The sequence below is a fragment of the Sparus aurata genome, chromosome 18 (genome assembly GCF_900880675.1).
Source record: "Sparus aurata chromosome 18, fSpaAur1.1, whole genome shotgun sequence".
NCBI lineage: Eukaryota > Metazoa > Chordata > Actinopteri > Spariformes > Sparidae > Sparus > Sparus aurata.
In genome coordinates this window covers 30,016,967-30,031,833 of record NC_044204.1, presented here as the reverse complement: position 1 = coordinate 30,031,833, position 14,867 = coordinate 30,016,967, and the positions used below count along the sequence as shown (strand labels likewise).

The 14,867-nt window shown below is 42.6% G+C and overlaps 3 protein-coding genes across 4 annotated transcripts in view; 2 read left to right on the top strand and 1 right to left on the bottom strand.

Moving 5' to 3' along the window:
• Positions 1-3,749, bottom strand: part of srpx2 (sushi-repeat containing protein X-linked 2) — a 21,673-nt gene extending 17,924 nt beyond the window's left edge. Inside the window, exon 1 of the mRNA XM_030396567.1 lies at positions 3,302-3,749. Within this exon, the coding sequence (XP_030252427.1) occupies positions 3,302-3,369 (68 nt within the window). The 5' untranslated portion in view covers positions 3,370-3,749. The remainder of the gene's footprint in view (positions 1-3,301) is intronic.
• Positions 1-4,716, top strand: part of tspan6 (tetraspanin 6) — a 9,874-nt gene extending 5,158 nt beyond the window's left edge. The window contains exons 7-8 of the mRNA XM_030396577.1: positions 3,746-3,830; positions 4,048-4,716. Coding sequence (XP_030252437.1) covers positions 3,746-3,814 — 69 coding nt within the window. The 3' untranslated portion in view covers positions 3,815-3,830; positions 4,048-4,716. The remainder of the gene's footprint in view (positions 1-3,745; positions 3,831-4,047) is intronic.
• Positions 4,717-5,846: 1,130 nt separating this feature from the next.
• Positions 5,847-8,786, top strand: mid1ip1l (MID1 interacting protein 1, like). 2 transcript variants are annotated; one of them, XM_030396580.1, is made up of 2 exons: positions 5,847-5,996; positions 7,463-8,786. In XM_030396580.1, exon 2 carries the CDS (start codon positions 7,536-7,538, stop codon positions 8,028-8,030), a length of 495 nt encoding a protein of 164 aa, XP_030252440.1. In that variant the 5' UTR covers positions 5,847-5,996; positions 7,463-7,535; the 3' UTR covers positions 8,031-8,786. The 2 variants fall into 2 exon arrangements, with proteins under 2 accessions (XP_030252440.1, XP_030252438.1); XM_030396578.1 differs by lacking the exon at positions 5,847-5,996 and adding an exon at positions 6,892-7,044.
• The last annotated feature ends 6,081 nt before the right edge of the window (positions 8,787-14,867 follow it).

Here is a 14,867-nt window from a genome sequence, read left to right as displayed (position 1 = left end):
GGCTCCAGTCCTGAAGAGCTGTGATACATTTTGTAAGCCACAAGATGTTGCTGTGTTTGCCAAGTGTGTTTTGCTTCCAATCCCTTTTTTTTTTTTGGACAAAAATATCTCCAAGAATAAAATATAAATAAGTCAACATCTAGTTTTAAAACAGTTCCAGGCTGAAGTTATTGTTTACATTCACTGCTCAGTTCCACTGAGTTCCCCAGCGTCTCCTAAACCAAGATGTAATAGGCGAGACGTTTTATGTGCTGGAACTCCCACACACAGCTACACACACTCACCTGAGAGCTGCAACAAGTACACCTCCTCACACAGCACATCAACAGCTCTGAGAGAGACAGAAATGGGCTTCTAGAGACGGTCGGAGCGCCAGCACACTCCCTGACTTTCCAACAGAGATACAAAGAGATATGACAGTAGCTGATCATGGCTCATTAGCTCTGACCAACAGCTCTGTGTCACTGTCCACGCTACACTGAGCAGTGGTCAGTCAGCGTCAGCCGTGTCCACTGACCCGGCACACGAGACGGGCTCCTGCAGCCGTTTCCCCCCTCACTCCTCTGTTGCTTGAGAGAGAGTTGTTGCAGGATTTGAGGGTGTAGTTGACCTTTTTTTTTTCCAAATCTTGGATTGTTTACATGCATGTTTACTTTCTTGCACTCATCTTTTTCTTTTTCTTCCTCCTGTCTTTACTGGCACATTTGTTGTATTTATCCTCCTTTCTTCTTCCTCACTGGCAGGAATTTGTGTCATGTCACTCACGTCCTGCTGCACAAGCGTGAACAAAACGGGGACCCTCTCGTTAAAGCGTTGCTTCATAGCACAACCACCGGCCAGAAAGCTCCACACCAGACCTTTAAAGGAGTCATCACCCGGAAATCGCAATTTCTCTCGTTAAATCATGCATATTGGTGTTGGACCTCTGTTGAAACTTGCCTGAAAAGCTGGAGTCTGAAAGTGGCTTATTTTTTTCGCTTTGGCTCTTTTTCCGAACAGGAATAGCGCACAATAGTGCGCGTTCCTAAAGCACAAGATTTTGACTCTGCTCCTGTGGTGACGTTACTACAGGAGGCTACTTGCATATTAAGCATCGGCTCACAGCCGTCCTCAGCCAGACTTTCTGAGTGAGCACGCCGAATCTGCTTATTTCTCTGTCATTTTCACGCCATACATCGTCACCGCCAGCATTAAAACTCAGGTCTTACATGTAAAACACGAGTGTGAAAAGTAAGAGGGAAAAAACAAATAATTTACCATTCAGAGACATCCTGCTGTAAACGTGTCTCTTCCACCGTCTCTGCCTCTTCAATCTCCCGTTCGGTTTCCGACTCCGGCTCGTACATAAATGCCTGAATTCCGTAAGGTTCGTCATTTAGTGTGTGCGCCATGACAGGGGGCTGTTTATGTTTTGGAGTCTGTGTGCATGCAGGATCGCCCCCCATTCTGGCTCTGTCCTTCCTGCGGCCAATCAACGCGCGCCTCATTACATATTAATACAATGCACATCCGGACCGGTCAAAACCTCGCGCATAATCTCGCGTGAGAAAGTCGCGGTATGAAATAGTGTCAGAACAAGCTCTATGTTTGATTTTTAAATTTTTTTTTTTTTCTAATAAGTTTTAAGAATTGATCCAAAGCGATCCAAGAGGAACTGGATATGTAAAAAACCAGGTGATGACTCCTTTAAGTAAACTACTGTACAGAACTTGCGGCACACAACAGTGTGAAAGTTATACTAATGCCTCAAAGTGTCCAAAGTCTCAGTTTACTGTCCACTCCCGATTATTAAGTGTCAGTAATGAAGATAGCAGTTTTTCACAGCCTAGATAACATGACTATAGAACAAACGTGACCACACTCACATGTTGATTATTATCAACAATCATATTGTGAAATTGAGTGCAGCAGGTCCACGTTGAACATGTGTCTCTCAAACTGTTTCACACCAAGGACCACTTGACCAATTAAAGAATAAAACTCAAACAGACCACCAGGCATCAGCTCCACCAACAACATCCCCAAAAACAGCATATTACCAATTACAGCCTAATTAGATGCCGCTCTTGCAGAATAGCCTCGCCTTCCCACTCATCATCGTCTCTGTTGCCATCTTAATGCGAAGGAGACATCAGCGCAGCGAGCGGCTGATCATTTTTGACTTAAATCGTAACGCCAGCGCAAATATGTTTCGCAGGCAGTGTTGCAAAACAGTCGCAAAACGTTTTATTACATTATAGAAGCCTGACATCGTAGCAAAACATCTAATTAAAGTAATGAGGTTTTAATTTACATACTAGTTGATTTCATATTGAAAACGACACATCCGTCTTACCCACTAAGAGGATTTGGAGTCATCCAGTGTGGCATACAGTTTTAGAAACACTAAATTTAAACAATGATATTTTACCAGATGTAGTCGCGAACCACTAGAGGGCAATTTGAGAACGGCTGGCTTAGACAACATGCAGTAGTTCATGTGAATCACATTTGGCATGTGTACACACAACAATGGATCTAAATGTTTACATGATTCTTTGTGCACTTACACAGAACAAACTTAAGGCCGGGAACGAGGACAACAAACACCGGTTAAATAAGATAAAGAGTGATTAAAAAAACAAAGGAAACAGAGCTGCACAGAAACACGCAAAGATAAATCACCTGTGTGGACAGTTTTATGTCATCACCATAACAGTCTGTATTCATGTCAACTGTTCAGTGTGTTGTAAACAGTGTAAGTGGTGCAGAGCAATAAATACTGATTCAATATGTGAACACGCTGCGGATGAGTTATGTAAATGATCTCCATCTCTGCTCGGTATGCAGATTTCAAAGCAATTTCTTTGATTGATGGTTCGCAGCCTTAACAATCGATCATCTGTTTATCGTTAATAATGTGTTTAAATATGTTTAAACGCCAACATGATCTACGTTTGATCCAAAATCTGAGTAGGCTTCTTAAGATATTAAAAGATGAAGTTAATACTAAGTAACTTGAACGACAACACTGAAACTAAATAACACACAATGATGACTGCTAAATGGCTAAAATGTGAGATATCAGTTTGTTTGAGTCTTTCTGTGTTTTTAAATGACAAAGTACTTGTATTTCTTTATATTATATATCAGTATTTTGTAGTTGATTCTTATATATTTGATAAGCCAGTTGATGTGTTTGTGCCCTTGTTCAAAATGAATTAAATTAACGATTAATCATTAACACCCCTGCCGTGGGCAGTTATTTATAGCCGGTCTGAGCACAGATGTGGTTGTTCTATACACTCTTCTGCTTCCTTACCTGTTAAGATCTAAGAGCCTGTGTCCACACAGGGTTTGTCCTGAGTGCCAGCGTCTTTTTTTTTTCATTGTCTCCGATGAGCAGCGAGCATCTGTGGCTGCGGCGTCGCTCCGAGTGATTCGAGTGTAATATCTGGACGGTGGCCTGTGCGATAATAATCACCGTGTTTCCGTCTCCTATGGATCATGTTATGCACCCACGTCCTCCTTGCTCTGCTGACCTGATTTCACATACAAAACAAACTGACAGCAAACCTTAAAGGGCCGTTACAGCGGCAGTAGTCTAGATGTTGTTGTCATAGAGACGAGACGCACGTGCAGTGTTTTTCCTCTCAGCGCTCTGCTTCTTCTGTCAGAGAAAAACGCCGCGTGGACACGAGCTCTCGGATGAATCTGTTGTGTTTGGATTGTAATTGTGTCTCTGTTTTTGTCTTCTGCGTCTCAGCTCATCGGGATCTTCCTGTCCTGCTGCTTGTCTCGATACATCACCAACAACCAGTATGAGATGGTCTAACAGTGTCCTTCCACAGGTGAGCCCCCCTTTTTTTCTTTTATTATTGCCGTTAAATTATTGAATAATGAGGAACTGGACGCTTGCAGCTCCTCGTTTGGTACACGTAATCACGTTTCACGCAAATGAGTACAGATTGTACTCTGCACAGATTGTGTTCCCGCTGCAGTGATTTAATTATCCAATGTTCGAATGCAAATGAACTATAACGATGTGTTCTCTGTGTGTCTCTGCAGGTCGCCGATCGGCAGCTCCTGACGCGGACGAGTGAAAGAACCTCCTGTGATTTTAAACGTTGTGTTTGTGTTAGTTGATGTTATTTTAGAGGGAAAAACACCCACTGCTTCTCCTTTTTTATTCAGTCTCACCCACGACGGGCAAAAGGGAATAAAGAGAAAGGGACGTTAGCTGCAGTGTAGTCTGACCAAAAAAAATTAAAAGGGACCTGGACATTTTGGGGATCGTTTGTTACTCCTGGGATTTATTTAGGGGTTTCCGTTAAGCCTAGATGTTATTATAAAGCTGTCGTCACTGTCATTTGAGTTCCAACTGTCAACATTTCCGTGTGTCTCGTGTCTTTATATAAACGCAGCAGCCTTATTTTGTAATTTTTTTGCTAAAATTAGTCCGTAGCTGAGCAGTCGAAAATCTAGACAATAAGCTGATAAATGTTAAACTTCTCTGCAACACTAAGTGAATATCTGCGTGTCGAACCCGTGTTAAGCCTGAGAGCCGGACAGAAGGACTCGATCATGTAGGCCGAGCGTGCCAACTACACTCAACCAGCCGTCTTCAGTATCACAGTTTTCAGTGTTTAAATTGTTATTCTTTTGTGGATGCATGTGAAAGACTTGAGTTGAAAAGAAAAATAAAGATGATGTGTCTTTAAATGCGTCTCTCTCCCACAGCTGTCTGCGTCTGCGTTCTTCGGAGAATACGCGAAACAAAATACTCTGGCAGAAGCGGACATGAGTTATTTGGGGCCTTGTGAGGGATTCATAGAGAATACGACACGCGAGAGGCGTTTAGTTTTAAATATGCATGAAGAAATTGTTCATTTAAGACTTAAATATTTAAAGTCAAAACTGTTTTTATTGAAGTTTTGATGCCTTAGTGCAGTCTGTTGGTACTTGTTGATGTTAATTCATTTTCATTATGAGGTTTGGCCCCTTTTTTTCAGATACTCTTTGTACTGTAAAAGAAAACGATGCCCGTGAACTGTACGGTCAAACAGTAACATGAGATAACAGAGAGGATCACTTTAATCTAGAGTGCAACATGTCATCCAGAAATCACACACATGTAGTCTATCAGAATATTTATGTATCAACATGTAACGCTTGTTTTCTTGCTCTCCAGTCTCCACAATTTGTCTTCGTTACTGTTCTTAAATCTTTCGATCGACACCAAACGGCAGGACAGCGTTACTCTGCTCTGTTACACTCATACCCGCCCTCCTGAAACACGAGCAGATAGGAACCAATGTTCGCTATTAAGCCAGGGGACACAAAATATAACTTAAATGTTGCACATGTAAAAACACAAATTAAATAGTAGTGTTCAAACTTAATTCCACAATGATGCTGTGGAATCATTTCTACTGAAATAATGAAATGTACCAGTAAACTGTTCAACAGGTCGACCACTCAGTGATACTGATTTACACAGTATTGTTAATAAGTTTGTATTGAAAACTGTATTGAAAACTGTATTGATCATTTAATCAATGTTAGATATCTATTTTTTTTTTTTTTTTTTTTCAAATTTACACAAAGTTACAAAATGTTTTCATGTTTCTTCCTGGCATACTTTTTTGTATCAAGTTAAATATTCATAACACAAGCAGAAAAAACAAACAAACATACACATCCAACAACCACAAAAAAAACAGGACAAAATTATATCGTTTTTCTTTAAATCATCAGATAAGTTTTCCCCAAGCTTCTTAAATGTACTAAAACTGTGAAGTTGAGTTTCAAGAGCATTTGGTGAGCTACTGGTCACAGGTGTGATCAATAAGATCAGTGATAAGCCTGCAGGCACAGAGTCACGCCTCACCATTTATTACCTTCATCAAACACACCTGAGCCACTCCTCTCAGCACTGCCGACTGTTAGTACCTGCAGATTTACCTGAAGGGTCCAAACCTCCCTGTGAAGGCTCTGTGGCCAGTGAAGCACTTTCTGTAAGTAAAATGTAGCATTATATACGTACTGTGATTGATAGATTAAAGGGGCATTATGTAGTATTTTAATGTTTACAATATTTTGATGATGATACAAGCTTGGAAACATTTACCTTTCCGTCATTTAATGAATGAGCTGTTCTCAGTGGAAACTAATGTCCCAGAACACTGTTTGAAGCTGGAAAGGTGGCAGGGTCCGCCACAGGTAAACAAAATGAAACGGTACGAAATTGTGTTGTCCTTTTTTAAGGTCAGTTTGTTCAGTCATGAAAATCACATTTATGTAGTTTTGTTAATCGGAAGAGAACATTTTATTTATTTCCCTGAACAAAGCTTCTTCCTTTTTATTTATTTATTTAGTTTTTTATAATTATCTATTTCAGTAAAGCATTGATTGATTGATTGGTGTCTGTACAGAGGTTAAACCAGCAGGGGGCAGTGTTGTGTAACATAATAACCATGCAGCTGTGGACTCAGTGTCCCTGGAGGTAAACGCGGAAGAATACGCACAAACTACTTTCACATTCACTCAAAACCAAGACTTCTGAATATTTAATCTTTTTTTTTTTAAAATGCAAAGTAAATTACTGCAGGTAAACTGCACACCTGCCATATCTGAGACATGACGCACATCAACTGTAACTGTACAAACTTGCATCAGCCTTCAGGCTACAACCGGCCTGGAAACCGTGAAGTAAACAGGGTGCAGCTAATTGTTGACCAGCCTTTGACAAATACATTTGAGTGGCAGCTGTGATCTGCCCTCCGATTGGCCCGTCTGGGATCAGATGCTATGAGAGTCCGCCCACATCCTACGTGCTGGCCAATCAGCTCGGTGGAGGAATACGAGGTGGGCGGAGCTTGTGTTTTCCCTTCCACCCCTGCCCGGCTCTTGCCGTATAAAACCCGGGTTCAGCTAACAGTCAGTCGAGGAAATTCTGAGTTTCCTTCCCGGCGGGTGGCGAGCAGAGCCCGACACGATCTGATCTGATCCAGCAAACCGGCACAAACAAGATTATCATTTTCCTCAGGTCACCTCGCGGTTCAGGTCAGTTAACTACATCCTTTTCTTCTTTCTGTGTCCTGTGAGCGAATATAATGTGCTGTATTTATTTTTTTTAATATGAGGAAGTCCAAGGTCACGTTGACGTGCTTCGACGCTCATAATGCAGTAAGGTGATTTACTGGTGTGGAAGTCGAAATGTATTGTGGGATATTTTGGGTGGTAGAAGTCAGGGTGTGCTCTGTGGATGAGATGAGGAAGCTGCTGCTGCGGTTTCACAGCATTTCCTGCAGCCATGATGTACTCTAGTGTGTGTGTGTTATGAGCTGGTTGCCTTTGTGTGTGTGCTGAATGTGCAAACCTGTGTTTTTTTTTTTGTTCTTTATTTCAAAGTGCTCTCGCCCTTGATGTCGTCGCACCCTTCCTGCCATCCTCACGTTTCCTCTCTTGTTCTCGTTTGCAGATCACCCACCACTAAAAGCTCTGCCTCAGCAACCCCACCCGCCAAGCTCTACACCGCAACAAAAGCCTTCAAGATGATGCAGATCAGCAGCGACCCCGCCAGCAACAAGCACTCCCTCATCAACGTCATGCACCGCTTCATAGCGGCCGCCAACAACATGGACGAGACCATCATGGTGCCGAGCCTGCTGCGAGACGTGCCGCTGGAGGAGCAGGCGGCCAGCGAGGCGGTGGAGAGCAACAACAACGAGCCGCCGTGCCCCAACAAGCAGAGGGACATGTACGAGCACTACCTGCTGCTCAAGTCCATCAAGAACGACATGGAGTGGGGCCTGCTGAAGAGGGAGATGAGCAGCGGGGCCAGCTTCCTGGAGATGGCGGTGAAGCAGGAGGAGCAGCAGCAGCGGGTCACCGGGGAGCTGCTCCTGGACGACAACTCGGACCTGGAGCACCAGTTTCACTATCACCTCAGGGGACTGTTCGGAGTTCTGTCCAAGCTCACGCTGCAAGCCGACCACCTCACCAACAGATACAAGAGGGAAATCGGAGGTGGAAACTTCATGAGATAGAAGTCACCACGTTGGTTCCTCTCCCCCCCCATCCCCTCTCCCTCGGACTGCTTGACTTGCACAGTGGGATGTGTTGAGAAGGGCTCCATCTCTTCCTAATAGATCTCAGTGGACAGTGAACTGACCAGGGTAACCACTTCGTGACTTCTCTCTCTCTCTCCCTTGAGTAGCGACACTCCAACTTCCCAGCACCACCAAATGTACCTGAAACCGGTGATGCCTGCACGTTGTCCCTCCGGCGCAGAGGTCGACACTCCGAGTGCTCGGTGGAGGTTTTATTGAATCCAGAAGTCCAGATGAAGCACAGCTCTGGTTTATGCAGAAACTTGCCCTGCCTATTTTTTTTTTTTATTTTATTTTCTTGTCTTTTCATTTAAGCATAAGTTTGTCACCAGATTGTGAATAAAAGAGTCTCTGACTGTAGGAGAAGTTGAATGCTGGTTATTCTGTCCCTCCTGTAAAGAAAACAACTTTTTAAAATGGATTTTTAGCGCTGAGCTGAAGGGCTCCGACCTGCAGAGCTTTTAAAATCTTTCCACTTGGGTTTTACTGTAACATGGCGTGCCTTGACTTTTTGTACACCCCCTCCTCATCATCATGCCCTGTTCGGTTACCTCTCCATTGTCTGACTGCTTAAATGATTCATCGAGATGTTCATGATGAGATGATGCATTCGTTTGTCCTTGGATATTTCAAAACCAATTTTATATTAAAGCAGAAATGCGGTAAAACTGAAATAAATAATTGGAAACTTGATGTCGGCTTCCTTGTGTTTTGTCAGTGCGATCGCGAAGGTCGCCGGTGGTCTCGATGCCTCTTCCTCTTAATGCAAGTTGTGTAAAGTGCTTAAAGCTTTGCTGGAAGGTGCAGCAGCTAATTGACTCGCAGCTTTTATGTAATGTTGAGGGGTTTAAAGGTGCTTTACTGCAAAGCAGGTTTGCAAAAAGAGGTCATGGCTTTCAAGCACATTTTGTTAACTCCACACCTTTTTACATCTCTGGTGTTTTATGCAAATAGACAGCTGTGCTCACAGGGAAATCACCTGCCATGTGTTTATCGCAAGTTAATACAATATCCTGCAGCTTGTTTTGTCCTTTAGCGTGGAATAAAGACTATTTGTATTTCTTGAAGGTTAAATACACAATTTTAACCCCGCAACATGTTTTTGTTCTCATTTTCCATCTCGCTCATAATTCTGATATTTTACAGTTTGCTAATGGGTTCAAACGATGGGAATAAAAAGCTGGAAGAAGGCGATAAAAGCTGCATTCAATCATCTCAAAGGGGCACTGTGTAGTTCTGGTGAAGAAATTAAAACTCAGACTTTCAATATTTATAATAAGGAGGTTAAAATACAAACTCAAACATGTATTTTGTGCCCCCACAACTGAATAAACAAGCTGTTCTCAGAGGAAAGTAAGATCCCAGAACACTGTAAGGAGCTAGAAAGGTGGCAGGGTCCGCCACATGTAAACAAAGTAAATTGGTGTGAAACGGTGTCGTCCTTTACTATCACTTTGTTTTCGGTTTATTTAGTCATAAACAATCGGTCAATGAAGATCTTTCTCTTCTGATTCAAACGTCCTCTCTAAAACTACATAGTGCACCTTTAAGTGATAAAACTCTGTTTTGACAATGAACTTGTTAAAACAAATATATATATATATATACATATATATATAAATGGCCACCCGGGGTGTTCAGAGGACATGATCTTTAAAACCAGAGAAGATTTAGAGGATGTCGATCTGCAGCGTTGTCACGTTAAACACGATGGCGGCGGCATATAGATGAGACATTAAATTGATATATACGTCGCTCAAACCGGTTGCCCTCTCCAGCTGCCACATCCATCCATCACGGAGCGAAACCCTCCCCTTAGCAACAGAGCTCCACCGAGCGCAGCCAATCGGAAGCCACAGAGCTTCTCTCTCTCTCTCTCTCTCTCTCTCTCTCTCTCTCTCTCTCTCTCTCTCTCTAAGGCACAGCGGTGATTAAGAGATTGTAGTGTGATGAAGGGCATCCAGGAAGCGAGTGGAGGGCAGACATGGTCAAACAAACCGGTGCTCCTCTGACCAGCAGCTGCGAGGACGCCAGGGATGAGAGTTTGCATAAAAAGAGAAAAAAAAAGTGCTGCGTGAGCCCGGTGGTGCGAGGCTGCAGGCCCCGTCTGTCTTTACGCTCACAATGGGCCATACAAATGGCTGCAAATCAAAATGGCTGTGCTGGTCAAGTGTGCCTGAGCCCACTCAGACTAACTGGGTCAACCAAACTGGTGACAGCTGGCAGGACAGAGAATGTGGACAGAAATGAGGTTTCTATGCTTTCAAGATTTTTAACTGAGCGGATAGAAAAACTACAAAATACAGCCGTTAAATCTACGTATGTACGAGCTCATCATCGGCCTAAATTAAAGCAAAAGCTCTATTTTTGGGAATTCATCTTATTTGCTCTTGTGCCAAAACTTAGCTGCAAAGATACACCCACTCTCATATCTGTCTGTTAAACCAACAACCAGCAGCCACTTAGCTTAGCTTAGCATGAACATCGTAAACAAGCAAATAAGGGAGGACAGCTAGCTGTCCAACGTTTGCAAAATTCACCCAACAAAACTTCTAAAGCTCGCTTTAAATCTTGTTTCTTTCATTCACACAAAAACTGAAGTGTAAAAATAAGTTAGGCTATATATCATATTATATTTTGGCTCAGAGTTGCTAAAAAATAGTAAAATGTTGGCCTGTATTATATGTCTTGTATTCAGTTTTTAGTCCGAATTCAACAAGTGAGGTAAAACAAGTGGTCTTGCCGGTGACCAGCATATGCTGTGTTTTGGTGCTGGTTTTGGTGCTGGTCCATGATGGTTTTTCCAGCAGGGACTTCCCACCTGTTTCCAGTTTATATGATAAGCTATGCAAAACGGCTACTGACTGCTGGTCAGTTAGCTTAGCTTAACTCCAGTTTAGAATCAGCCACCTGTGGAAGGTCACTTTTGCTCCAAAGAAAAAATAAAGTAGCGGCAAACACCTGAGTGATCAGTAGCTGCTGTTAGCTTGTGTGTATTAGCCTCTAGGTGTGACTTACAGCACCACATACTGTCACTAAAACCAGCGTTGTACGTGGTGACATGCTAATGCTAATGCTGTTAATCTTGTTTTTGAGAGCGTATCATTCATTCATGAAGATCTGGGTTAGTAACTTTATAAAGTGAATGATATTAACAATATTATTAACACTTAGCCTGCTTAAGCTAACGCTGCAGCTATCTTTGGTTGGAGCTACTAGCCGGCATTAGCTAGTTAGCTCAGTCAGCCGTGCAGCTAGTGGCCCTGTTAGCTTAACAGACCGATAGTTCAGAGCGTTGGGGAGTGTTTGTTGTTTGGACCACGGACGACAGAACCGGGCTCAGCAGCCTCCCAGTGAACACCGAACCAAACACAGACTCTGAAACCGACAGAGGCCATTTTGACGACATCACAGCACTGAGTTGATTTACAGCAGCTCTGAGAAGAGAGATGTGATGCAGGAGAGAAGAGAGGAAGGCTGGTGAACCAGAGGAGATGTGAGAGGAGGAAACTGAACATATTTGGTGAGTTTTATATTATTTCTGTCAAGTTAAAGAGTGTTTCTAGAGACAATTAAGCTCATCTTAGTTTGGTAAAAGAGAAAAACATGAGGTCAGAAGGTGTGCGATTGTATGAATGAAATAAATTAGCTGGAGAAAATTTCATCTTCAGATTTAGTGTTTGAGTTTATTTTAAAGACGCCTCATTGCCACATACGTATGTGTACGGAGACAACCGAAAGTCCATTTATTCATATGGGAATCTCCGTGATACCCAATGTGCCAACAGCACTCGTCCCTTTTTGGTCCAGAACAGGATATTTCCATCAATTCAGCTGCTGATGTTGACTGTCAAGTGAGTTTGTATAATTAAAAATTACCACACATTGTGATTCTGTGTAATGTTATTCTGCTAAAATATGGTTATACATGGCATACAGTTGGATCGTCTTTATCTGTCCAATATAAAATACAGTCAGACAGTCTTAATCAGTTTGATAAGAAATAAAACCAGACAGTCTTTATTGGTTTGATAAGAAATACAGTCTTTATTAGTTTGATATCTCCCTCCAGTTCTCCTGCTGTTTTCTCCGTTTAAAAGTTCACCCATGATTAAACAGGTGCCCACCTGTACAGAAGGGCATTTCCTTGTGTTTGCCACTTTGGTCATTAACTGTATATTTACAGATCTACCGACACTAGTCACATACGTACGTGGAAAATAGGCGTAAGCGGGCCAGTGAAATCTAGCAAACTTGCAGACATTTACTACACCATCAGACCTTCTCCTCCTGGGGTGCAAAGTGGTTTTACGAGTTTAGCTTGTTAGCTTGTTAGCACACGAACTTCAGTAGACATCTACGCAACTTAATACAAAGACGTCTTTGACTCAAAACTGTTATTTCTTCACATTCTGTCTGTGCATTTTTTATTTTTTTAAATTCTGGCCTCCTCTTCCACGTTGATCTTTAGGATATCAAAATCTTCTCACCACACTTTCTGCCAGAGAATGACTGACAGGATAACTACAGGCGTTGCGTGCTGTAAACCCACATATATACACTTCCCTTACACATGAGGAACTGCTGCCTCAGGACAAACACGTTATGTAAGCTTCTTGTATGTGACAGTAACTTTCTTTGCTCTGAGATCCGCGTCTCGCAGTAAATGTTTGATATCAAAATAAATCCACTGCAGACTCAAACCCAGACGAATCCCAAAGGACTTGAACCGGGACATTAATATTCTGCAATGCAGCTCTGACTGCACGAGTCTCCCAAGTCACGTTAACATCTTGAGAAACCTGAGAGCGGAAGGGTTGCAAACCACTCAGTGTGCTGCAGATCTGAACTGGCTCCAGCGCTGTGAGGACACTGTCCTGTTTTCTCATACACTGCAGTTACAGTGTTTCAAAGTCCACATTTTTAAATGGCAAATTAAACATTTTATGTGCAGTAGGAAATCTGCTTATGCGACAAGGTCACTGCTTCGTAAAAACCTTGATGTCGACAGCTGTTTATGCGTCGGATATTTTTGTCAAGGCTGGAGTGTTGCAAGAGGTTTTGGGTTCAGTGCAATGCGGCAGACAGATCTTGGGGCATGGGAGACATTTGGTGTTGAAAGGCCTCTTGAAACTGGGGTTGGCAGGTCATTGCCCCACGCGGCCGGCCAGCATGAGGCTGCGTGATCACAGACTTGGCAGATAATGGCAGTGTCTGCTCGGCCTCGTATGGCATTGCCAGAGCGGTATCTGTTTCTCAACAGCTGTAAAACTCTTACCTGGCAGCCAGACGGAGCAGAGATAACTTCTTCACGAGGCAGCGAGAGTCAGACTGGCACAGGTGTGATGTCTGATAGCGTCAATAACTTGAAAAATAAAGATTTATATCCACTTAATCGTGCAAATGTGCTGATACCTTCACGTGTACCTGCCTGTCACGCCTGCAACGGGTTCGCTCTTATCACACCTTATTCTGCACTTCTCTGTGGTTTCAGCGCTGCTCCCTGAGTAAACGCCCGGCTGCATTCACTGAGCTGTTTGCTGTAATAACCAGACATGCTTCAGTTCACCTTTGAGCCAGTTGTGAAATCAAATAAAAAGACAAATACGTGACTGTAAGTGAGTTTGGAAACAATTTCTTTTCCTGCCTCCAGACGGCTTTTGAAGGGTGACTGCATCAATTTTTACACATTAAAGTGTGTCTACAGGGTCTCTGGGAGTAAAACGAAGAAGTGTTTAAAAAGCCTTTTGTGGCTGAAGAGGAAGATGGAAGTAATCAGATAAATTATCTCCAGTGATGTCACTCAGTGGCAGGGCTGCATTGTGGGTAATGTAGTGGCCAGGTTATTAAAAAAGCTCCTGTAAGAACTGTTGGACTCACTGTGGACATGTTTCAAAACAAATGATCAAAATCCATCCAGCAAAACCAGAGATGTGTCTTAGTGGTAACTTTGTCATCTCTTTGTGGTTGTTTGTCATCTCTTTTTGGTCATTTGTGATCTCTTTGTAGTCGTTTGTTGTCTCTTTGTGGTAGTTTGTCATCTCTTTGTAGTCGTTTGTCATCTCTTTGTGGTAGTTTGTCGTCTCTTTGTGGTCGTTTGTCATCTCTTTGTGGTAGTTTGTTGTCTCTTTGTGGTCGTTTGTCGTCTCTGTGTTGTTGTTTGTCGTCTCTTTGTAGTCGCATCTCTTTGTGGTAGTTTGTCGTCTCTTTGTGGTCTTTTGTCATCTCTTTGTGGTAGTTTGATGTCTCTTTGCAGTTACTTTTTATCTCTTAGTAGTAGCCTTGTAATTTCTTTTCTTGTCTTTGTGGTAATTTGAGAGAAACGCCTTCTGTGCCATCATTTGCTTCTCTATTAATGAAGAATGCTCTGATATAACTGATGCTACAGCAGCTACGCTAACATCTCGAGGAGCCGCCATTTTTGTTTCTACTAATAGTCGCCAGTAGTTCCTCATAGGACGCTCTCTGCAAGATGGTGATCTCGTGAATGCAGCTCTTGCACGAGGTAGGTATAAAGTAACCGCCATCAAAAAAGGAAAAGTAGCAGAAAATGTCACCATAAAATTCTCATGTACAGACTTGAGTAAACGCTCCTGGTTACATCCCACCAACTGAACTTGAAGGATCCCTCCAGTAATCTTCTAACATGCTTCCATGGTAACTGTTGCTCGAGATTAAAAACAGGTTTGTTGTTGTGTAATGTGACGCATGTTGCCCACATAGGGTTGCCGGGCTTCACTGTTGTGTAAAATATTCTCATGTGAACGAGGGTGA